The 24,215-nt window shown below is 38.8% G+C and overlaps 1 protein-coding gene across 3 annotated transcripts in view; it reads right to left on the reverse strand.

The window, feature by feature from the left end:
• Positions 1 to 538: 538 nt before the first annotated feature.
• Positions 539 to 24,215, reverse strand: part of macf1b (microtubule actin crosslinking factor 1b) — a 45,677-nt gene continuing 22,000 nt past the window's right edge. For all 3 annotated transcript variants that reach the window (XM_086078170.1, XM_086078171.1, XM_086078169.1), the window contains 38 exons: positions 24,066 to 24,122; positions 23,812 to 23,982; positions 23,052 to 23,218; positions 22,808 to 22,967; positions 22,632 to 22,716; positions 21,090 to 21,328; positions 19,788 to 19,907; positions 19,578 to 19,685; positions 19,284 to 19,502; positions 17,550 to 17,753; positions 17,150 to 17,381; positions 16,803 to 17,029; positions 16,599 to 16,721; positions 16,418 to 16,519; positions 16,231 to 16,332; positions 14,899 to 15,063; positions 14,659 to 14,814; positions 14,190 to 14,387; positions 11,877 to 12,005; positions 11,622 to 11,792; positions 11,389 to 11,544; positions 11,088 to 11,294; positions 10,890 to 11,009; positions 10,626 to 10,795; positions 10,386 to 10,545; positions 9,925 to 10,119; positions 8,564 to 8,689; positions 8,264 to 8,407; positions 7,980 to 8,168; positions 7,778 to 7,892; positions 7,518 to 7,684; positions 7,227 to 7,389; positions 6,063 to 6,217; positions 5,909 to 5,983; positions 5,707 to 5,824; positions 4,437 to 4,582; positions 4,185 to 4,305; positions 539 to 2,152 (listed from right to left, as the gene is read on the reverse strand). In XM_086078170.1, coding sequence (XP_085934296.1) covers positions 2,124 to 2,152; positions 4,185 to 4,305; positions 4,437 to 4,582; positions 5,707 to 5,824; positions 5,909 to 5,983; positions 6,063 to 6,217; positions 7,227 to 7,389; positions 7,518 to 7,684; positions 7,778 to 7,892; positions 7,980 to 8,168; positions 8,264 to 8,407; positions 8,564 to 8,689; positions 9,925 to 10,119; positions 10,386 to 10,545; positions 10,626 to 10,795; positions 10,890 to 11,009; positions 11,088 to 11,294; positions 11,389 to 11,544; positions 11,622 to 11,792; positions 11,877 to 12,005; positions 14,190 to 14,387; positions 14,659 to 14,814; positions 14,899 to 15,063; positions 16,231 to 16,332; positions 16,418 to 16,519; positions 16,599 to 16,721; positions 16,803 to 17,029; positions 17,150 to 17,381; positions 17,550 to 17,753; positions 19,284 to 19,502; positions 19,578 to 19,685; positions 19,788 to 19,907; positions 21,090 to 21,328; positions 22,632 to 22,716; positions 22,808 to 22,967; positions 23,052 to 23,218; positions 23,812 to 23,982; positions 24,066 to 24,122 — 5,691 coding nt within the window. In that variant the 3' untranslated portion in view covers positions 539 to 2,123. The remainder of the gene's footprint in view (positions 2,153 to 4,184; positions 4,306 to 4,436; positions 4,583 to 5,706; positions 5,825 to 5,908; positions 5,984 to 6,062; positions 6,218 to 7,226; positions 7,390 to 7,517; positions 7,685 to 7,777; positions 7,893 to 7,979; positions 8,169 to 8,263; positions 8,408 to 8,563; positions 8,690 to 9,924; positions 10,120 to 10,385; positions 10,546 to 10,625; positions 10,796 to 10,889; positions 11,010 to 11,087; positions 11,295 to 11,388; positions 11,545 to 11,621; positions 11,793 to 11,876; positions 12,006 to 14,189; positions 14,388 to 14,658; positions 14,815 to 14,898; positions 15,064 to 16,230; positions 16,333 to 16,417; positions 16,520 to 16,598; positions 16,722 to 16,802; positions 17,030 to 17,149; positions 17,382 to 17,549; positions 17,754 to 19,283; positions 19,503 to 19,577; positions 19,686 to 19,787; positions 19,908 to 21,089; positions 21,329 to 22,631; positions 22,717 to 22,807; positions 22,968 to 23,051; positions 23,219 to 23,811; positions 23,983 to 24,065; positions 24,123 to 24,215) is intronic.

Raw genomic sequence — 24,215 nt, forward strand, 5'->3', positions numbered from 1 at the left:
ACAATTTTCCAATTCAATGTCCCATATAATGTGTATGAGCCAAAGAGGCCACATAGGCTAGCTAGCATAGACTTGTTTTGATAAAACATAACAGCAGGGTGTTGTTGTGATCTAGAGTCATGGTCGGTATTTTCATAGAACAACACACTGCTTTCTTTTTTAAAACTCCTGGCCTCTGTGTTTAAAAGCAGCAGGACTTTGTTTGTAGCTCTGCGTGATTGTGGAAAGATTAGGATTTATTTTTTTTGACGGCAGGAACGCAAACTGCGCTGAGGATCCACAGATAAAATGTCTGCCAAGTTGATCATGATATAATATACACAACAGAGGTCTATGCACGCATGTATGACCTACATTTACTACTCTACTACCACGTAATGGCAAAACATGGCAACTATTGGAAACACCCCTAACAAAAAATATTTGCGCAAAAAATCCACCAAAATCAATACATTTCTTACTATGTGCTTGTTTGATAGAATCTTACAGGTACCCTACAATAATCACAACCAATATTAATTTTTTTTTAACAAATGATGCATTTATTCGATACATATAAACAGAAAATTATTAAAGACCTTAATCGAGAGGTCGCCAAAATTGGACATTAAAATGAGTGCTGCTGGGTACAGAAACATGTACAGTAGATTAAAGTTAAGGGTGCATAGTAATCAAATTGAAATGTTGCCCCGTATACACCATAATACAACCAAATTGAGGCCAAAGAGGACTTTGGGATATAAAGGAGTATTTTATGCTGTAAAAATATTCAACAATTCACAACTGCATAGACCAAATGCAATCCTACAGTATTTCAACTTCTGTCTGTAATGTCAGATTTGAAAAAGAAGAACAAATAATGGTACATTTATGCTACGTATTTTCAAATGTTGCAAAGAGGTATGGCGTTACCACTGACCAGTTTAGTGACAGTTCCTAAAGGGAAATTTCATTTCATGTCACCCCAGGGTAAAGTTGTGCGGCATCTCTCATATTCCCCATACTGAAATGAGCAATACAACTCTGGGTGCAATGTTGTTTTTGCGTATGTGCGTATGTAAAAACAAGGAACAAGATGCACTTTTGGTACAAGTTGCTGGCTAGACAAGCAGAAACACATATTGCAAATTCTAAAGTCTGTAATGTTGAAAAAGACAGATTACCTGATGTACAAAAACATTAGTTTCAGACACTAACATGTACTACTACATTTCTTGCATATAAATCGAACTGTAAAGTGGTCAGACACAGAAAGTGCTTAATATGTGAAGAAAATGAAAACCCTTATTGCAATAAAAAGGAAATTTAAGATCTACACTTTCACAGCAATGTTCCATAAAAATCCATCAAAACCAATCCGGACAAAATAATCGGCTTGTCAAAATGTAATTGCATTGTTGGATACAAAATTTGAAATGATCAAACTATCCTAAAACTGCAGAGCATTCAAATAATCGCATAAACACACGGCAGCAGAAATTGTAAAAGATGCAAAAGTGTGGCCCTGCCACAATATCATCTTTGCAGCAAAATAACAATTCACATACTGAAGCCTCGCATACGCATAGTGGTTTTGGTATTTGTGTTTTTGGCTACTCAGTGAGCAACACAAAGTGAGCGCACTTCTTCTTTTTTTCATGTCAGTCCCATTCTATATAAATGTTCTTGCTCAAGCATTTATTTCCACTATTAAGTTAACCAGGCAATTACTACATAGCAGTTGAGATTTTCTGATTTTGACAATATTAAAATCAGAAAGTAATGCTAACAGGGGACAAAAACACTGTTTATCAAGCTACCATGCATTCAGTTTCCATGCAAAATCTTTACAAAACTACTCTGTATGCAATTATATTTTTGTGTGCGAATTGGAACTGGGGAATTAAAATTTTTGATTCTTTATACACAACAGTTTCAATGTCTTTACTTACTAGCATACACCCAAAGATACAGACCTTTCTTTTTTTCTTGTTTTTTTACCTTTACAGTAGTTTCTCTTTAGGGTCTGCTTTTTGTGTTTTTGTTTAGAGCCCTTCAATCTCAAAATTCCTACTTATCACTGTGTCTGTCATTCAGGGCCATAAGGCTGTTTGGATTTAGTGCACACATGGAGGCAGAGGCAATCATGTGGGAAGCAGGCTCTCAGCTTCTTCTGGGGGGGGGGGGGGGGTGAAGAAGAATGAAAACAAAGCGACATATTGTATAAATATACAGTGAATGATCTATAAACTGCATTACCGTACATAATAGTGGCGCAACAGATCACAAAAGTCACAGTTTGGATCGGATCACGGATCGGATCACGGATCGGATCACGGATCGGATCACGGATCGGATCACGGATCGGATCACGGATCGGATCACGGATCGGATAGTTTTTCGGATCAGAAAAATACTTTGTCTTCATTAATTTTGTAAAACACTTTTTCCCATTTTTAAAAAATCTAAATGTCTAATATAGCCCTTTAGGATTTAGGAACATAACTTTAAGTGCAATATGAGGCAGAAACATTCTTATTTTATACACGGTCCATGTGGTAAATAAAGTTTTAATGGCTTAAAATTGTGTTCCTAAAATCTAAAACGACTATTTTTGAAATTTTGAGTTGAATGTTGTTTTAATGGCAAAAGTGTTTTGTAAAATAAATGAGGATGTTCTAACGCTCTCTTTAAAAAAAAAAAAAAAAACTATGAAAAGACCTCAAAGTGCAATTTATGGCACATTCCATTCCTTTAAACATGGAGAGTGAATTAAAAAGTAGCCTTGGTCCAGAATATTGAAAAATAATTCAAGTAAATCAGGTACAGTACCAGCTGTCAAACTCACTTACAGCTATTAGCCAGACACTCCTTGGTAATGCTAAAACTTAGCTGCTAGCGATTTACGTCGAAGACTTCTGCCGTATCATACAATGACGGCATAATTAATTAGCGGTTTCTTAGCATCCTAAATTAGGGACTGAATATGAGTTTAGGATAGCGTTGTGTTGATGTTGGTCGCAACTACAATGTCGATCAAAGCTACGATAAAGAAAGCCTAAATGTCTAAAAGGGAAGTCAAGCTAGCCATCATGCCACGACGTGAGCCGACTAATCCCGGGATTACACCGCATGCGTGTGCGTTGCGTCTCCGCTCCGCTGCATCTTGACTGCGTGCTCCGGACATGTCAATTTTATGGACAAAACTCACCAGCTGCGCACAGCTGCGGTCCGGCAGCTGCATCGCGGACAACTTCCCACCATGTCTCGCGTGATCTCGCGCGATAATGTGGCATTAAAAACAACGACAAACACACTTTTGTCTGTGTTCAACAGAGAAGCAGAAATAGAGGTGGACTGGAACCTTTGATTTCACCTAATTTGATGTAACCTTTTTTTCCTGCCTTTTTTGGGGGGGTTGTCCTTAAAAAGGATGTGCCGTGTCATATATTATTTTGTGGCTTTCCACCTCCAATATAAACCTATTTTCATCCATGTTCGCCGGTGTTTAAACCATGAATAAGCACCTGGCCCGTTGACTCCAGGCCTGGCTACGCCCATTATGACGTTTACTGACATGATTGCGAAATAGGATCTGGCGAGTGTTTTATTCTGAAAGGTAACCACAAATTTTATTTTGAAACTGTGTCGGTCTTCCTGTCCCGCTCAATGTGTTCTGTGCTAGTTTGCCATTTGACGGATGCCGACAGATGCGTCGTCCGGCAAAAATAGAAAATATGTCTATCCGTGCGCGCGGCCTCCGCCACGACGCAGCTACTCCGCAGTCGATCCGCAGCGCACACGCAGCCGGTGTAATTTGAACAAGCTGATAGAATGGAAACAAATCGGCTGCGCCGACGGAGCAGAGTGGAGACGCAACGCACACGCAGTTGGTGTAATCCCGAGGTAAAAGTCTACTAAGGCTATTTGCATTGCCGTCAATGTATTACTGTATTTGGTCAACGTTATTTTGAAGTTTGGCTTAGCGTGTTACGTTGAGTATGTTTCAGCTTCCTTGACATGTCTGAATGATGGTGAATGCGCACTGTTTGTTGTTGGTGTGCCCCCCCCCCACCAACCAATCCGTGGATTATGGGTGATCCGAACCGTGGGGCCTGATCCGATCCGACCACGGATCAATGATGATCCGTTGCACCACTAGTACATAAACTTGATATTTCATATAACTGTGGTGATTGCCTGACCTGATGGTGATAGAGAGTTGTGCCCCTCTGTTGTGACGAACAGGAGTTCAGATCCCAATGCAGCAATGGAACTTCGAGGACGAATGCAACGGTCGCCTGAAAAACTTCGACGTAGTAAAGCCTGAAAAGCAAGATAAGATGCGAATCAGCTGTCATTGGTAAAATCATGTACAAGAGTAAATCTAAATGTCATGCAGGGGAGTGGACTTCAAAGCAAAGGTGGCCAAGGTTTGAGTAGGAGTAATAGCTTGCCTTGCGTGTCATTGGGCTAGTGGGGGCGGAGGCACTGCTGTAGAGACTGAGGCTTGAGTTGGACCTGCTGACAGTCAAACCTTTCGAGGTGCTCCCCGTGGGAGACAAGTACTTCTCTTTGATCTTCAGGTTGGTCCGACCTTTTACTGTTGGCAAAAGAGCAGTTTTCACAATGTTGTAAAAAGTGTTTTTTATTTTATAATAGCAATTCATCAAAATACTGCCTGATGTCGGCATGTGCACACTAGACCAATTTGTTGTTGTTGTTACCCTTCTCTGAAATAACATTGTTCAAAATTAATGAAAAACAAAATAGACTGAAACTCAACTAATAACAATCAGTGTTGCTTTTGTATTATGGTCCAGCAGAAAAACTAATGAAACTAGCCTGGACCATGCATCTTGTTAATTTAATATTTTGTTGGTGCATTGAACATGAACGTTTTGAGTTGTTGAATATATTCATTATTGACTTAGTTATCACACTTCAAGAGCAGAGTCAATTTTGAGTTTAATACAAGTCTATAAAAAAAAATACCACTCTTGGGTTAAGCTCTTACACTTAATAAATTAAACTTTTAAAATGCAAAATGTAAAACAAATACCGAGCTATTGATTATACAGGGGTGTCAAACTCATATTAGCTCAGGGGCCGCATGGAGGAAAATATATTACCAAGTGGTCCGGATCGGGGGTGTGGGTGTGTGGGGGGTGTGGGGGACTGCTAAGAGGCTTCACCAGCGAGACACATCATCAGTTGTGTTGGTCATCTGAGGACTGCTTGTGAAATTATGAATTTATATGCTTTGATTGTGGCCGGCTGATTAATTGGTCTGACATTACTCTTTTTTTTTTTTACTTTACAAAATCCTCTCGCGGGCCGGATTAAACTCCGGGCCGTATGTTTGACATCCCTGGATTAAAGGCTACGCTAATAAATTCATGTGGACAGATGCACGCTCTGCGCCAGCACCCCGGCAGCACATTGAGCACAAGTACGATGACATGTTGGCTGAATAACTACATTAAAGTTTCTCTTTTTAATCTTAACATGTCTTGCTTTAACCATAAAAATGTCACAAATGAAAATCTGCAATAAAATGAATCTGCATTAACCAAACAGCGCAGTAGCGAGAGAACACTGTATTCTCATATTGTTGCCATTTGAATTAATAACTATTTGTTTATTTTTATTGGCACATTTTGTCATCCAACAATGTCCTTGATGTAAAAATGCTATTGGTGCACGCCCAGTTTGTAGTGACGTTACCTCTGCAGGGATCGTTCTTCACCAGGAACTCATCTAGAGCAGTCCAGCCTCCTCCCACTCTGACCATCAGTGTGCTCCGCAACATACGAACCATGCGCAACTGTTGGGAATCTCCAAACTGCACACAATTGAAAATTTGCAATAGCAATTCATTGTGAAAATATTGCTTGTAAGCAAATGTAAAGTCCAAACGATAACTCACTCTGTATCTGTTAGCACTTATCTGCTCCACTTGAAACCTCTTGGAACAGTTGCATTGTGATACCTGGCGGCTCACCTGGAAAAGTGTGTAGAGCCATTTGTGTAACATGCGAGTCACGACAAGTAATTGTATGGCTAGTATGAATTGTTTGTACCTCTTCATTGATTTGATCTGCATCCAGAGTTTTTCTGTAAGGATCTCTGTTGGGGTGCAGCGCGCTCACAAACTCATAGTAATCAATGAAACCATCACTGTTCATGTCAAAGATGGTTGCCACGGCATTCATCTCCAGCGAGTTGGTGGGGAATTCTGCAGTGACGAGGAGTTGTTCAGAGTTAACACATAACTGTATCCTATTTGATGTACTATGGAAACTACATAGTGAATTTTTTAGAGTACATTTTACTCTAATAAGAGTCTATTTGGTCCCACTATAAACAGAGTAAAATTTACACTTGGAAGAGAGTAAAATATTCAGTACATTTTACTCAAAGTATTTTGTGTGCACGAGATAATTTTGGGGGGTTTATTTTTGGATAGGAGCAAAGAGTTCGAGTAAAATAGCTCAGGTGGTAGAATGGCCTTCTCCCAAGCTGAAGGTCGTCAGTTCGTTCCTCAACTCCTGTGTAACTTATAAAATGTACTCGCAAAATGTCCTTCTAAAATGTAATTAGAATTTCTAAGTGAAAAAAAAATTGCTAGGTTTTAGTTATTGGATAGGCCAATTCGCACACAGTAAAAATACTTTGAGTAAAATTTACTTTAAATATTTTACTACCTTCTAAGTGTAAATTTTACTCTATTTAGAGTGGGAACAAACAGACTCTTTTTAGAGTAAAATGTACTCTGCAAAATGTACTGTGTAGGATCTGTATGCATCATTGGTCCATACAGGGGAAACAGGGAAATAATAAGACTACTAAAATATAATAAAATACAGTACATAAAAAAATGTCTGTGACAATGGTGCACATGGGTCTAAAAAATGTTGCATTTAATGAAGATAATTTAATTTATTTAATAATAGTAATTATAATAATACAAATATTAATATAATAACAATAGTACAATACAATAATATAATAATAATAATATAAAATAATAATAAGAATGTAATAATAAAGATAATTTGTAAATGTACTTTGCTGCAAATACTTCTGAAATGTAATTTTATGACTTCAATAAATAGTAGTTATAAACAGACATTATTTTGTTATGGTTTCTGTGCTTTAAACTGCATCACATTTACTGGCCATTTGTCATTGAAATCAGGTAAGGTATTCGTTTCACATTTCCACAAAACAACAAAAGGTCTTACTGGAAGCCAGAACATAGTCGATGAACTCTTTCTGACTGATGCGGCCATCCTGATCCCGGTCAATGTTGCGGAATACATCTAGAATGCGAGACTTCAAATGGCTGATCCACTGAATGTAGCGTTTTCGCCAAATATTGAAGTCAAAGTTGGCAAATTCTTCTATCTGTATTTAAAAAAGCAGAAATGAAGGGCTTACTACCTCATGAGACATCAAAATAGGTGCATATACGTTGTACCTTTCTAACATGGACTTGTTTCATACTAACATCCTTAAAAAAACAACACAATAACCTCTTTGAGTTTTTGCCGGTGTTGTTCGAGATGTTTTTGTCTTGCTCGCGCCAGGAGCCAAAGTTTCTGCCACTGACTGACCAGCTGACTGAGCTGTGGGGTGTGGGGTTCGAGATGCTCCAGGGGGAGTGGTGCTGGAGGCTGCAACTTCAGAGTGCTCCGCCTCTCTGCGTAGACAAAGAGTGGAAGTCGAATGTTGGTTGCATTAAGTCAATGTTAAACACAAGCAGTTTATATCACATTAAAACTGGTGTCCTTACTCATGATTGGCCGTTTGCTGGGGGAAACTTGCAGTTTAGAAACACTCTTGTGTTTGCAGGACTTTGTTGCATGTTCAACTTCTGGCAACTTCTTATTTAGCTCCTCCGTGAATACCTACAGGAGGAAATCACACAAGTGAACAATTATAGATTTTTTTCTTCTTTTTTTTTGAGATGACAGAAAGAAAGAAAAAACACATACACTGTGCTGCTCAATAAGTTCTTGATTCTGCTCTGTGTTTTCAGGCACAGGTTCTTCATCTCGGATGCTGAGAGCTTCTTGTGCGGAGGAGATCCACTCCAACAACCTCTGGACTTCCTCTCTCTCCTCCTCCAGTAAAGCTAAACTCTTCTGAACCCTTAAGTCTTGTTGCTGGGCCCATGTCAGAACCTATCTCAGAAAATCACAAAAGGATCCTATGCTGATGAATACTGCTGCTAATTCATTTAATTTATCTAACCAGTAATTGACACACAATCGCTCACCTCCTCATAGCGGGTCTTGGTGACACCCATCCAGGACTTGAGTGTTATTATTGAGTCTGGGTGACAAGAGGAAAGAATCTTTTCACCCAGACACTGGATATTCTCTAACTGTGCTGCCTGAGTTTTTAAAGTAAACATTGTCTCCTGTGGATAAGGAAGCAAAAAACATTTCACGTAAGGAACATCCACATTGCCAGACTGGATGTTATTAAATCCTAATCAGGCTTGTTCCGTGGCCCTGACCTCACCCCACATATAACCTTCACACATGTTTTCAACACATGTGTAAATAGTCTTTACCTGACTTTGCTTGTAGAAGGCAAGCAAACTTTGCTCTTCCTCTGGTACGACTCCGTATTTAAAAAGCCTCTCCACCTCACTGAGATGCTCCATGAAAGAGTGGACAAGGCCATCAAATTTCTCAGCCTCAAGAGAACAAAGATTAAGACACGATAGTTAGCAACATTATCATATTTGTCAATCAAATAGAAAGCATCATGTAAAACAGGGGTGCTTAAGTTCGGTCTTCGAGAGCCCCTTTCCAGTCTGTTTTTCATGTTTCCCTCCTGCAGCACAGCTGAATCTAATGATCAGCTGATCAGCAAGCTTTGCAGAAGCCTGATAACAATCCTGATCATGAATCAGGTGTGTTAGTGGAGAGAAACATGGACAACAGGCTGGATAGGGGCTCTTGCGGACCAAACCCCTGATGTAAAACCTCAATTTCATTTTCAATTTCACGAATTAACAACGAGTGAAATATAGACACTAAGGGGTCCATGCGCTCTGTGTAAAAACGGGTGCGTCTTCATTTTCAAGCCGGAGCAAGTATGGTTCAGCGTATTTGAGACTGCATTGTGCCTCGCTGGGCATTCCAGCAGACAAAGCTGAAAGCTGCCGCGTCTCCGCAAACCAGGCAATTTGATAACTAAAAATTCCATTTGATTTTAGACTCGTAAAAAACAGGTCTAAGTGGTGACGAATGTTGTGTAATGTGATTTGGGTGGATTTAATCGAAGCGCGGGCAGACAGATTTGGTGTTCCGCGGACATGTGTGGCGGGTGTCATCGTATTTCATTCAGAAATGTGATAGAAGTGTGGGACAATCCTTCTGTATCATTGTAGCCTGACCATGTGGTACAACCATGGGCGGGTCACACATTGACACATGTTTAGGTCTTAATTGCCCATATATCATAAGTGCGGCCGACAACATCATCCATAAGTTTACCTAAATAATCGGGCTTTGTGTGCGCTAATCTTATGCAAGGACCACTGCGGGTTAATTTCTGTTTCAGCAATGTCAATGTCTGTGTGCGATTTGACCGCCCTGATTTTAAAGGAAATGAGGGCAGCGACTTCCATTGGCCGGAAGTCTGTGCTAGGCAAAATACAAAAAGAAAGGAAACACAACCCAAATTTAGACTGGACTTTGTGCTAGACTTGAGCTGGGCATGAAAATAGGGCCCAAACAGTTCAACTTATTTATATTTGACTTATTTTAACAGGTTTAAGTATCAAGCGTGTATTCCACATACCATAATGTAATGGATGAATGTGAGCCTTTGTAAAGCACTTTGAGCAGCATATGGTGTAGATAAAAGCGCTGTATACATAAGTGCACTTCCATTGACCATTAATACTATACTTGAACTACGTACCTGCTGAAATGCAGCCTCAAGTCTGTCCTGTTTGCCGACTGACAGCTTGCACACCACCTCCCAGCGGCCCTCTAGTTCATCCATTTGCTCCTGCAGCCAGTGTGAATCAGCAGTGCTGCTCCTAGTCAGGTCCTTTACAGAGCGCTTCAGGGTCTTGATGCACCCTGCTCGCTTACCCAGCTCCTTTTGAAATGCCTTTGCGATAAAAACAATTAGGACAACCTGCAGAATTGTGACACTAATACACTACACGCAAAGCCCGTGAAATATAAAGTGACTGAGAGCATCATTATCTGAATGAAAGTGTCAACCAATAGTTCCAAATCAGTTCTCACAGGTTTATAGAATCACGAAGAACAGAATGAAATATGTTCAGCAGAACAAAGAAAGAAAATAAGACAATGATTGTATGTTTAGCAGAAAATGTAACTTGACATATAAATTCTGTTTTGATGCCATACCTTATGTTTGTCTATCAGATTGTTGACCATGTCCTTGTCTCCACTGACAGGAACGTCCTCAGCTAAGTGGGGCTCAGCTCTATAAAGCCAGTCATTCAGTGCTTGAAGAGCATCTGTGAACCTTCCTGAGAACAGCAAAGCTTCCTCCAGCTTGTGTTGTCTGCAAAAAGAAAAACATAAGCAGCTGTTAAATGTAGTGGGAATGAATGTTGTCCTGCCAACAGCAACAGATCCCGATACCTCTCCATAGACTTTCCACTGATGGTGTCCCACGTGTCTTTCAATTCGGCCAAGAGGTTTTCCAGGTGTTGTTGGTCTTGGCTGCTTTGAGCTCTCTCATGAAGTTTGCGGCCACTCTTTAGTGTCGCCTCATACATGGGCCTCTTGGATCTCAGCACTTTCTGGAACTCCTGAAGAAAATTATTGGGAATGGGATCAGTGAATATGCAAAGTAAAAACAAAAAAACCCAAAAACAAATAAACGTTGTTAAAAGTGGACTGCACCTTCTGCTCAGTTAGTTGTTGTTTAATCTCCTCATGTGACGGTGCAATCTCTTTATGGTTGTCTAATGTTTCTTCTACATCAAACATCCAGTCCACCAGGAGGCGCCAAGATTCATTAAACTGAAATAAAGTGTAGGTGACTTGTCAAGTTTCCCAGTTAAGGTAAACATTTACATAAATGTCGAAAATCCTCTATACCTGTTTGGCATTCTTTTTCACCTCCTCCAGCATAATGCCTCTGTCTGAAATACACTGCTGCAGATTTTTGTAGCGGTCCTGGACAGTCATGATGAGGTTATGAATAACATCACAATCCTCTCTCCTGCTAAGCTCAGCGAGTCTACTGCCAGCACGCTCCACTGTGGTCTTCTTCTCCCCATAACCATTCACTTCATCCACCAGTGTCTTTACAGATAGGTACATTTGAGAACAAACAGGCATCACAAGATGAAGACAGAAGAAGAAAATAATATACTGAACGGTATACAAAATGACCCACTCTATGATCCTGCAGTTGGTTATAAATTGTATTCAGAACGAAGCTGGGAGATGGAAGGAGTCCGATAGACTCCTTACACTTGGACATCTTGGTGAGAATATCCTGGATGTCACCGTGGAATTCCTTGGCCAGACTCAAGCCCTTTGTAAGCTTTGCCTAAAAACAGCAACACACACTTAATTGTGCAATGATAAAGCAGTTAGAACAGAAAACAAACGGATAAATTGAGAAACCTTTCGCTCTTGAACTTTGTTGTACACCGAAGACCACCTTTGTTCTAAGATCGACAGGCTGTGTTCTATACTGGATCCTGGCACAACATTGCTGCTTTCCAGCATTCTTTGAATGGCATTTTTCACATCTGTGTAGGTGTGAAGCTTTGACTCCATCTCATTGCACAACTCCTGTCGCATGTGTGCAGAACAAAGGAAGTAGGAGATTAACTTTGAGCTACTTCAAAGAGTTGTAACTGAGTTTGTGTGTCTCACCAAATGAGCATTAAGCCTCTCAGTGGTTGATTCCGGCATACCCCACATGGATTTGGAAGATGGCAATCTGATGTCTGTGTTGTCGAGCCATTGAAGGAGGTCCTGAATCTCCATTGTAATATCTTGCACCTGCAGCAGACGACATAAAATGCATTTTGCTTGAGTAAGTGTACACACACATAATTGGCAACCCAACAAAGCCACTCTCATTACAAACGCATAGAAATTGAATGGGTGGAAATATGAATGGAATGACACTCACAATTACAGTATACAGTATTGCGCTGTTTGTAAAGCAGCTCACGATGAACATAATAGCAATATTTTGCCACATTTCCCTTTCAAGAATGTTTTTAAAACTGGCATGGATTTTTGAGAGTTACTTTTTTGCGCATACAAAAATATTTGTCAACTTAAAGATAATTTAATAGTTTACACCTAAATGTTAAATGTAAATAAAATAAGGGTGTCAGGTGATAATTTTTTTAAATCTGAACTAATCGCATGATTTCAATAGTTAACTCACGATTAATCACAAGTTTTATATCTGTTTTAAATGTACAGTAAAAATTTTTTTCCAAGTTTTCATCCTCATTGTAACCTAAAAGTGGAAATTGAAAAACTAATGTAAAAAACTAAAATAAATATAGATGCGTCTTTTAAACATTGATACAGTAATTTCATAATCATAAAAACAATTTAAAATTAAAAAGATGTACTGTACTGTAAAAACAAATGTGATATTGATTTGTGTTTAGGTCATTTTTCTGCCACTGGATGGCATAATTGCATTTGTAAGACATTGGTGAAAGCTGAGTGCATTTTTCTTTTCATATTAAGCGCTATCTAATCTTTAACATGAAGTAACTTGTGAAATGCTGCACATTTAAAAAAATATTAAAATACAACTTGACCCCTGTCTCCACAAATATATGCATTATTATTACATTTATTACTGCAAAATTTTGACGTGGACATGTCTGCTCTGGAATTCCCCCAGTACAGGCTTTCCAAGTAAAGGGTGGTCATTAATCGTGCATGAAGAAAATTAGTGGCGTTAAAGGAACTTTAAATTACCTCATAATTAACACACTCATTTTGACACCCCTAAAATAAAAATATGAAATAAAAATGTTAAGTCTAAATCTGAATCTACACTTAAATCTAACTATACTTCAATTGTTTTGAACGAAATTATAATTACTTATTCAGCTAATATGTAAATGCAAACTGCTGAAAACTGGAAGTACCAAAAATAAAAGCTCAACGTAAAAAAAAGCTAATTTAGGGATATGGACTATTGGACATAGATTATGGTGATAAATACCTGAAATAACCAACACGTTTGGAGTAACTTTATTTGACAAGTATATTTGCTAGACCTCCAAACTTTACTGAGTCAGAATCACAGCACTATTTAAAACATAACTTAAGAAGTAAATAAACAAACAAATAAATAAATAGACGCGTAATGGGTTTCTACCTCACTTTCATGTGTTGTATTTACATGTGTTGTATTTATTTTAAATCTTACTGCCATATTTGTATTTTTTTAAAGATGGTGTAAACAAACAAACAGACAAATAAATAAATAAATAAAACACATGCTCTCCTTCAAAGTTTAAGTGTGGCCGTCAGCCAGGGAGGTCTGCGCATCTGTGGCCAACTTCACAGCTGGTATCAAGTATTTTCTAATTTAAAGTGTGAATGATCTTTTTCATACATTGAAATGACATTTGTAAGACTCAGGAAACAAACATTCACACAGCCTAAGTTCTCAGTGAATCACACCTCTTTGGTATTTCCCCATTCATTCTCAGCTTATAGGCAGCGTGTGTGCCAGAAATCAGGACAAATGAATACACACCGATGAATAATGCAACAGGAAACCCGTAAAATAGGACTTATACATGAACGGAAGACTACGGCCCTGAGTGCATGGGCCGTAAAAACTCAAAAGTACATGTCAAATAAAGTTTCTCCATACATGTTTGGTATTTCAGGTAGTCGTTATCACCATTTTCTATGTCCAAGAGTCCAAGGTGCTTTTTATTCATTCTTTAACACTACAAACACTGACCTCGTCAAGCTCTTATTTTGCTATTTCCTGTTATCTGCAGTTTGAATTTGCATGTTATCTAAATATTTAGCTTCACACAAACCATTTTGAGTTAAAAACAGAGATTTAACATTTATATTTAACATTTAGATTAATCATTTATGTGTAACATTGAATATTGTTTGAGGCTAAATGTGTGAGCCGCTTTACAAACGACACCCCATAATTGTAGCCTTACAAGTGAAAAGCATTACCTGACTGAGTCTGTTCTCTAACTCCAACTGATAACGTTCAGTTTCACAACGAACAAATTCCCAGCTTTCACTGAGTTGGTCCAATCGAGACTGAAGACCATGTGCGCAGTCCCCGGAGCCAACCTCCAGCAACTCCTTGCCTGCCTGGTTCAGGGACTCCATTGTGCGAACGTGAGACATGACATCATTACGCAAGACCTGTAAGAAAAGAGAGACACTCCAGAGTTAGTTTCATAAGCAAACTCATGGCTTTTGTCTGTTGGTGTGTTAATGTTATACAATGCTGGTAAATTCTTGTTGTAGATTTTTGTGCCCATTGTTATTTGTTATACATAACTTTTCAGGATATGGTACACAGCGGGCAGGTATGTTTCTGTTTGTCATTCAAGGCTGTGGTATGTTTTTACTATGTTTGAAACATATTTGACTCAGCAAATTTCTTTTTTTAAATCATTATCTCATCACCGACCTTGTGTTTGGCGAGCTCTATTTCGCAAGCCTGCAGGTCGATGCTGATGGGTTTTTTGCCCTCCAATTGTTCAGCAGTATGGGCAAGCCATGTGTGCAATTCATCCAGTGTGTTTCGGAACTGCCCCAGACCCAGTAGAGCACACTCCAGTTGATGCTGAAAACAGAAAAGTAAGACTTGAACAGCATGATCATTCCCAGTTTTATTGGAAAATTCAACTCTAAAATGGCGGAACCTCACCTGTCTACTGACAGTCTCTGACTCCAGACTGTCCCAACGCAATCGAAAGTCGCACAGGGGCGAGACTGAGCATGGACGCTCTGAGCCTGGAGACAATCGGCACACAAAGCGATGGTTTTGGCTTTCTATTTCAATCTTCTTCTGGTACAGTTCTCGCTTAAATTCCTGAGGAAAACAAATACAGAGATAATAAACTGAGCCCCGCTATTTCTGGGGTATAGGGAATGGGCCGGCCCCCAAATAGCGAAAATATATGAACAATTGACGGCTATTAAGACAACGACGAATCCACAGTGAGATCCATAATTGTGTCAGTAGTCTGTATTTTTTTTCTTCTTTTAACACCCAAAATTCTTGAATAAAATATACGGCTTTTTTTTTTAATATTGAAAACAAATATTTGCAAAAAAGTTAAACTGGGGGTCTGCTATGAAAGTTGCTTATAAATAGCATCATGAAAACATATGGAGGACCATTGTAGCCACAGTGGTCAATTGGTCATCTCATCGTGCACACTGCAAAAATTGAAATCTTTAGACATAATTTCTGACATGTAACCTAAATTAGCTTATTTTGCTTTGACAAGTTATCTTTACTTAAATAAAATTGGCAGACAAGATCATGTTACCTTATTTTAAGATACTTATTACTTAATTATCTTATTTGATCAAGCAGTCTTGGTATTTAGTGTTAACAGCCAGTTTTAAGTACTGTGAGGCTTAAAACAAACATTTTCCACATTTTAAGATGACTAACCAACAACAAAGGCCCTGAAGTGGGGTTTCATAAGTTGATTGTTCTTATTTTAAGACTTAAAATACAAGTCTGGAAACAATCAGACAAAAGTGCAAACTAGGTCTTTATTGTAGCATTTGTTGCATTTTTTCCTTGTAAAATCTGTTTGTTTCGTTATATTTATTCAGCTCATTTTTCCTCATTCCAGTAAATGCGCTATGAACTCAGTGGTCTAGTGGTAGAGTGTCTGCCCTCAGACTGGGAGGTTGTGGGTTCAATCCCTGGCTGGGTCATACAATAAAAACCTGTTAAGTTAAGATAAGTTGGCCAAACATAAATGAATACGTATGTGTTTTAAGGAAATAGTTCTTGAAAAAATTCAATAGGACTTGTTTTTAGTCTAAAAATATTGTTTTCAAGACCAATGTGGTTGACATGGGCTGAGTATTATTTTCTTATTTTTCAAAATCTTACAGGTAAATTTAAGTAAAAATGTCTTGTTCTGTTGGCAGATAATTTTGCTTATTTGAAGTAATAATTTTCCTATTTTCTTCTTCTTAAATTTTCTACTGTCCTTTTTGCATTGTGAGTCCTCACCTTGAGTTCACGCAGCTGCTCTTTGACTGGTTCCAAGTCAGTTTCAACCATGAATTCTTCAGTTGACCTCAGTTCTGCAGATTTCAACCACTCAAAAAGTCCCTATGATACGAAATGTTAGGCTGACAAATTTCTACAACAAACAAGAGGCACAAACGAACATTAAAGTTCATATTCATATACATACCTGCATAGTGTCTTGATAATCCAAGGCTATTTGCAAGGACTCCTCCAGCTTGTCGTGGCATTCATTGCACAGTTTATTCAAATGGTTCCACAGGCAATAAAGCTTAAAAAGGTCAAACACATTGTTTTTTCTCATAACATCTCATATCATCATAAATGAAGAATTTCAATGTATTGCTTACTTCGTCCAGGCTTTTTGTTACATCTGGTTTTTCTGTGTCCCCACATGCTGACATCAGATCCATTCCGAGAACACCAAGAGTGTCTAAGTCTCCTTGCAAAGTGTCAATATCCTCCCTGAGCGTCTATTATTAGTCAGAATGAGGATAATTAAGTCAAACTTTGTGTTTTATACCAATATAAGGCTTAAGATTTCCCAGGCTAACCTGCATGGTCTCTAAGCTCTGGCGAATTGTTTCAGAGTCTGTCTGGCTTGAATTAAGATCCAAAACTGCCTGTTGTGTATTACTGAGAGCTGCTGTGACCTCAGCAACACCACTCCAGAACTTCATGGACAGATCCAGTAGTTTGAGCAACCAGCTCTCCCTTTCTTGAACCTGACTTTGTGTCTCACCCAACAGCCGGGAAAGAGTCAAGACTTGCTCCTGGATTGCTAGCATTGTAAGGATGTTGAGAAAAATCTTGTTGAGAAGCAACATGGATGATGCATGTAATATGGATTAGGGTACCATCACTATGTGTAAAGAAGTTACATTCAGGAAATGTTTATCACCTGTGCCAATGGACGTATCCCCTGCCGCCTGTGTGTTAGCCAGCAAGTCTTGTGCCTGTGTTTTGACACTTTTGAGGCTGAGCTCCAACTTGGAAAGTTCAGACAGCGTGTGCTTGTTGTCATGCAGCTGCTCTTGAATCCTCAGGGACAGGCACTGAAGAGGTGTTGGAGTTTGGATGCGACTGCGCAGGCGGTCAAGACTTTCTCTGAGAAGAACCATCTTCTCGTTGAGCTGCAGTAACAAGAATGCCGTGATAAGCCCCGATTTGTCATTCAAACAACCATTATTACCGTAGAGCGTCTTTTTTTGTTTTAATATACATAAAATGACACAAATTGAGGTATCAGATTATTGTATTTGCATGTTCTTAGCGGTAATTTGCAAAATGTGAAACCTTACTTGAGTGAATCTGGGTAAGGACTCTTCAAGTAGAACGGCGGTCTCCCTGACACGGTCTCTAATGGCTCTGTGCCGCTCCTCAGCTTCAGTAGCTTTGCGACAAAATCCCTCTCCTTGAATTGGGTTTAGCTCTGACAGGCGTTTTGCCAAGGAGCATAAGCGTGAGATCAACGGCCGATGCTCAGCTATTGATTCTCTCAGACCCTTAGCATTGGAGGAAAAGATTTAAATAGTTTAACATCACTGAGTTTAAACTCTTTGGGCCTGATTTGTTTAAGGCTTGCGTGTGCAAAAACGGGCGCAAACTTGATTGCTCATGGAAACAGAAGGAGTGTCAGTCAAATTTGCAAAACTTGAGTTCATCTTGCATGTTTTAGGAGAAGTATATCAAGTATGCTTGCACATTGTGATTTATCAAGCCTGAGACAAATTGCAATGGTTGATTTTGCATCTATAAATAGGCTGAGCATAACAAGGATGAGGAGGCACAGGCAAGACAGAAAATATTTTTTTTCTGCTTGTATTAACATTTTAGAAACACCATGAACAAAAATTACTGCATTGGGGATGAACAGTGTGTAAAATTAAATTATAATTTAGGTTTTAGGTTCTTACACTTAATGTTGGCTTGCTGTTTAACAGTTTTGTGCCATCTTTAAATCTGAATTTTTATGCAAAAATAAAATAAATCATCAAAGTATATTGTTACTTTTTGTTTGCTTCAAAACTTTTTTTTTTATTTGATTTGAACAACAGCAGTTACGATTGCTTTGAAGTGGATTTTTTTATATATGTAACTGGCTATTGCAAAAGGGGGGAGCTGGTAGCTGCTCACATGAGTTTCACCATCGTCAGAAATGCTTTAGTGCATAAATATATTCATTTAAGTTAAAAGTAGCGCTGTCAGTGTAACGCGTTAATTAGATTAATTAATTATGCTGCAAATGAATAATAATTACCCAGGAGCATTCACGTACGGAAGAGGATTAGGGCCAGTGAAGAGAGAGAAAAAAAGTTTGGCAGGATTCTGACTTTATTAGTTAGCGCTAGTATTATTCCCACTTTAAAGTCAGAATTATGAGATTAGTGAGAATTCTGACTTTAAAGTGAGAATTCTCACTTTAAAGTCAGAATTCTGAAATTAAAGTCAGAATTGTCACTTTAAAGTCAAAATTCTGACTTTAAAGTGAGAATTCTGAGAATAAAGTGAGAATCGTGCCTCCCCTCCCCACAATTTTTTTTCTTTACTGGCACTAATCCTCTTCCGTATTCACAATTTTTTTTAGCCCCTTGTATCCTTTTAAGTTGTCCATCCCTTTGTTACAATGAGTGTACATGCTATTTAGTACATTTTGTAACCTTTGTTTACTCTTATTTGCTCTGAATGTTGTTAACTACTGTGTTTGTTGATGCTTGTAGGTGTTGTCTTTCTTTGCGTGAAGCACATTGCACAGTTGCCTTGTGTATGAAATGAACAATACAAATAAACTTGCCTTGACCGTCATTTGGGATTTTAGTAAAGGATCTAAATTTGAGTAGATAACATGCAACACACCCACCTACAGAGCACGCAATTGGTTTGTGAACATAATTTAATGTCCATGATTTATGATCTTCGGAAATCAATGCCTTGATATTTATATAACAGTAAAATATAAGGTAAAAAGGGTTTCTTTGTTTAAAGAGAACTCCAAGAGTGATGTAATGATGTAATGTGGAGAAGTCTCCTTTTACCTGTAAAAGATCTTGGTGCCCACGGAATGTTTCAAAGCTAATTGTGCTGAGGGAGAGCTGGCCGACAAGGCTTTGTGTTTCTTCTAGCCAGGGTGAAACTTCAGCAAGGCCCTCTGAGAACTGAACAAGAAGTGATTGTGCATGTTCAAGCTGCAGAACTGCATGGGAATTTGTTGCTGACGTAGTGGCGCATTGTTCCTGTAAGGCATCTAATGGGGTCTGCATACAGAGATAAAAGGAAATGTAACACATTTTTCATTGAACATATCACATTTACAGCAATGAAGAGATTACCTGCAGATTCCATGCTTCACTTTCCTCGCTGTACGTTTGCAAGATTTCAGCTATTTTTACCATCTTCTCAATGTTGAACCTGTGTTGAAGAATCTCCACAGCCAAAATCTATTTAGCAGACAAAACACTCCATTTGTTTATGCTCGGAACTAGTAAAATTGCACATTTTTCACACAGAACAAATTGAATGTATTGTTCATTGTTCACAACCTTCTGCTCATTGAGTTGTTCTGATATGAGGACTGAATCAAGGTGAACAGTTTTCATCTTTTCAAGCCTTTGCGCTGCGTCCTTAAACCAAGCCACCTCTTTCACGACAGCCTGGTCCAGCTATTAAAACATATATTGGAAAAGTGTTCATAAGGTCATAAATAACAATATACACATTTGACAACTAAAGTAACATTATGTAGTGCACAGAAAAAAAGAATAAGTAGGCTTAGGTCTATAGTATTATTTATATTAAGTATGAAACTAAAAAGATCATTACAAGTCAACAATACAGAAATATTAATAGCCTATTAATAAAAAATAACATATGCCCAAGCCAAATGTTTTTGATGTCAATGTGACTCCTAAATAATTAAGTTACTTTACAGCTACTAAGCAAACAGTGAATTGACAATGCAATCTGTTTTGTCTTCACAAAATGCAATGCTAGATTGGATATACTTACTACAACTAGCTATATATTAGCAGATGTTAATGCTTTAAGTCACAAGATATTTAACTCCACTTGCTTTACCCGAGCATTAAATACACAGTCAACAGTGATAGTTGAAGTTAATGAGCTATTTATTTCTTATTTGCTTAGCTGTCTTGCTAATGAGAGGAACATTATGTTTAACTCATTCACTCCCAGCCATTTTCGCTAAAGCAACCCCTTTCACTCCGACTGTTTTACTGGATTTTGACTGATTTGGCAAGGCCTACTGAATATTGTGTTTTAATGCTATAAAAACATGTAACCTACCAAAAGAAAGATTAGTCTCTTCTTTCATCAGGAAAAAAGTACATTTATATCGGTTTCCGTTTTGCAGCATTTAGCATTAGAATATAGCTAAGTTTCATCATTATTCACAAATCTATTTAGAAATGTGAGTAAAATAGATTTTTGTTCGACATAGCCCTCGTTCATCTCTTTTGCTCTGCTGCCCCCAGCTGGCCGTTTGTGTAATAACTACCATTTCTTCTACCGTTCTTTGCTGTTGAGAGGGCTGCATCAAAGCCTTCTGTATGCTCTAGCATAATTCTTTCTTTTCTTTTTTTTTTTAAACGTATAAATACGGCATTAGGACATTTAAAACATTTAAAATAGAACGTATTTATACATTTTTGGAAGCAAATGAGTTAAATGTGAAGTGCAGCAATTGACATGATTCCATCTTGATTATTGTGCTAAATTCGAAAATGTTTTATGTAAATGATGGGCTTTAATAACAACCGTATGTCTGACAAGCTTGGTAACAAAGCCAAAGTCAAACAGAGCAACATTTTAATATTTGATCTTACTTGTTGTCTTTCAGCTGCACATAGCACTGCATCTCCAGCATGTGCCCCTGCTGCACCCAGGAGTTCTCTCTCAATGCGGCCCAGCCACAGGTGGAGGTCCTCCTGGCTGGATGTACAGCGACTTGAGGCTTCCAGAGCCTGCCCCAGCCTTTGGAGGACATCCAGACTACTCAGATTTAACACTGAGCATCGGATACGAAGTCCATCTAATTTCTCTTGCACCTGGTGTTGTTCTTCCTCTGAAATCACAGTCATGCTGATAATAAGAAAAATACAATAGTTCGGAATGTTCATGTGAGATAATCAATGCGGCAGCTCTGACTGATATTACAAGAAATAAATTAATGCCGTTCCTTTGGTAGTGACCGGGGCCGAAGGCAATTATTAATTAAACTTTGTTCATCACCATAATCTTCATTCAAGTTTCATATCGCCACTAGAAAGTATGCTGACTTTTAAATTTGTTACAATATGTATTAAAGCTGCTGAATGTAGAAATTTTCCCAAAGTTATCTTTACAATAGCCATTTTATTTGACCATTTATGACTCAAACTTTTTCTAATAGAGATCCTGACGTCACGTGACTATTTTTCTGAACAAGGCCCCCTGCAGCAGGAAAGTATTGGTACAGCGTTAATGGGCGACAATGGCGGGGAGTGCTAATACTAGCATTTACTGTATATGACAACTTTCCACCCAAGAGCACTGCCGGTGAGTCCTTTCAAATCTGATCATACAAATAAATCATACATTTATGTGTGCTAAAAATGCTGCTAAATCGGCCGCCGTCTTTTTATACCGTAAAAAGTATTTTTTATGGTGTTGATCAGTTATTAAATTCAATTGTGTAATATCTATTAAACCGTAGCAGCACAAATGAATGAAACAGATTATTTCCTCCATATTTTGTGGGTGGTAACAGTTAGCATCTGCTGATTTAGCCACCATGTACAAAGTGCAACATTGGCTACGCATTGGTTCCTCTTTTGGTAGCCTGGAGCATGCTTGATCCTTTTTTTTGTGTGCCTCTTCTCGTTGTGGCAGCGTGTCCACAACACCTGTCAATCATTGTTAAAGTGTGGCATTTGCCGTTTACTCAGAGTGGCAGGCGAGTCTTCTATGCTGCCAAAATGGTTGCGCTTACGGCCATTTTGGGACGCTTGACATCAACGTCAGGATCTCTATTAGTAGATTAAACACCTTAGCTGTTCACAATGGGTATTCCTGCAAGCCTCTGGCCAGTCGTTTTCACACAGGATTTGGGTTCGAATATTCCACCCTCTGTCTGCGAATGTCATGCGCGCACTGTGTACGTGAAGAAGGAGCATGTATTTGAAATTTCCTGCATTGAGCAGCTTCACTGTCTACAATTTGCAATTTGACTACAGGGGTGGCATAAAACGGAGTGGCATGCATCGTTTGCAGATTTTAATTCATTGTTGTTTTTGGAATGTAAAACAAAAACAAGAGTTTACTGTAACCTTCTGTTCTGAAATCATCAACAAATCCTCATGATTTGGGTGGGTGTTAATTACTATTACCTGATATCAATTCCATGAGCTCATGCCCTGCTTTTTGAACTTTTGCAAGCTCAGTAGTTTTAGCCTGAATTTCATCAGTGATGGTCTGAAAAGAAATTACTGTATGTTAAGTTCTACTTCTCCAAGAAACAAACAAACCAAAAAAAACTTATGTAGAATAGGGCTACACTTCCAACCTTAGCCTTCTCTGTTGCTTCTGAAAGATGCAGCATCACTCTTTCAGCATTACGTAGTTCAGCAAGGGCTTGCTCAACAGATATGAGCCACTGCTGCAGATTGTCTACACCTTCCTGGAAGAGTTGGGCCCTAGGTAGAATGCACTCCAGGCTGTCCCTCCTATAAACAAATATAGTTAAACATAAATAAGATGCGTCAAAGTGTGTGTGCTCAAGTGTGACATTGTCTGTGAAACTGGTTGACCTTTGATCTGCCTGCCACTGTATGGACTCCCACTTCTGTTTGAGAGCAGAGATCTCGATCTTAGCCTGCTCCCCCTCCTCTCCTGGGTGGGCCTCCACTAGCCGAGGACCCTCTAACATCATGGTATGCATACTTTTCCGTCGGTCTGTTAGGAGGCGCTGCAGGAGCTAAAAAATACAGATTACGTTCAGTTGATGATTTATGACTATATCAAAAAGCATCACGACTGGTTGTGTCAACAATATTAGGCCCATAGGCATGCACATGACAAAGGTAAACATGGAAACTTTATTGTCAACATTTATTTATATACATATTGACTCCTGACGACCATGTTAGCAAACCTGCTTTGGGCGTATGCTTCTGATTAGTTTGATTCATGTTCATAAGACTGTTCTTGTTTGGTTCTTACAACTTGGTACCTTTTCATCAGTGTGGCCTTCTCATGTGTCAAGACGCTATTGTTTATTGCCAGGTTGGTTCCACCTCATTGGAAGAGCTCACAATAGCTGAGGTTATAGTGGAAAGGTGAGAAATCTGCCTGTTTGTTCTTTCCCCAAGGAAAGGGCAAGCCAAGCATACAAGAGGTCATTGTGGACACAAACTTTGCCCACTCACCCCTGAACAGAGCATTTTTAAAAGGGTTCTCACCTTGCTCCACCTTCTCTGTCCTCTGTAACATAACTATTTTGGTGTATTTCCCTACTGCAGGCAATTTAATATGATAATGGGGTGTGAAATGAGGTGATAAGAAACAAACCCTTTGTTCTTGAAGCTGTGCTTTCACCACTTTGACCTCTGAAGATGGAGGCTTCTGATTTGCTGTTAGCTCCTCTATTTCACACACCCATGTCAGCAAGGCTTCCAGACTTTTAAGGAAAGTCTCAGAGTTGGTAGATATGTTTGGCAGAGCCAATGTAGACTTGGTTTCCTTTAGAAAGATGGAAAGGCAAATGGAAAATGTGATCCGTTTTGTAACTGTGAAACTGTAACAGGGTTGGGGATAAAACATACCTTCCAATTAGCCACACAGGAATCTTGATCTGAGCTTGAGTGCCCATCACTTTGGAGCTGTGAAGTAGACAAGATTGCATCATTCTTTTTAAAATTAATGTTGTTGTAGTTATATGCAGTTTCTGAAGGTCAGAACAAAAACACTCATTA

Source organism: Leptonotus elevatus, chromosome 6, assembly GCF_054856555.1.
Source record: "Leptonotus elevatus isolate MCC_2025b chromosome 6, RoL_Lele_1.0, whole genome shotgun sequence".
In the NCBI taxonomy this organism is placed as follows: Eukaryota; Metazoa; Chordata; class Actinopteri; order Syngnathiformes; family Syngnathidae; genus Leptonotus; species Leptonotus elevatus.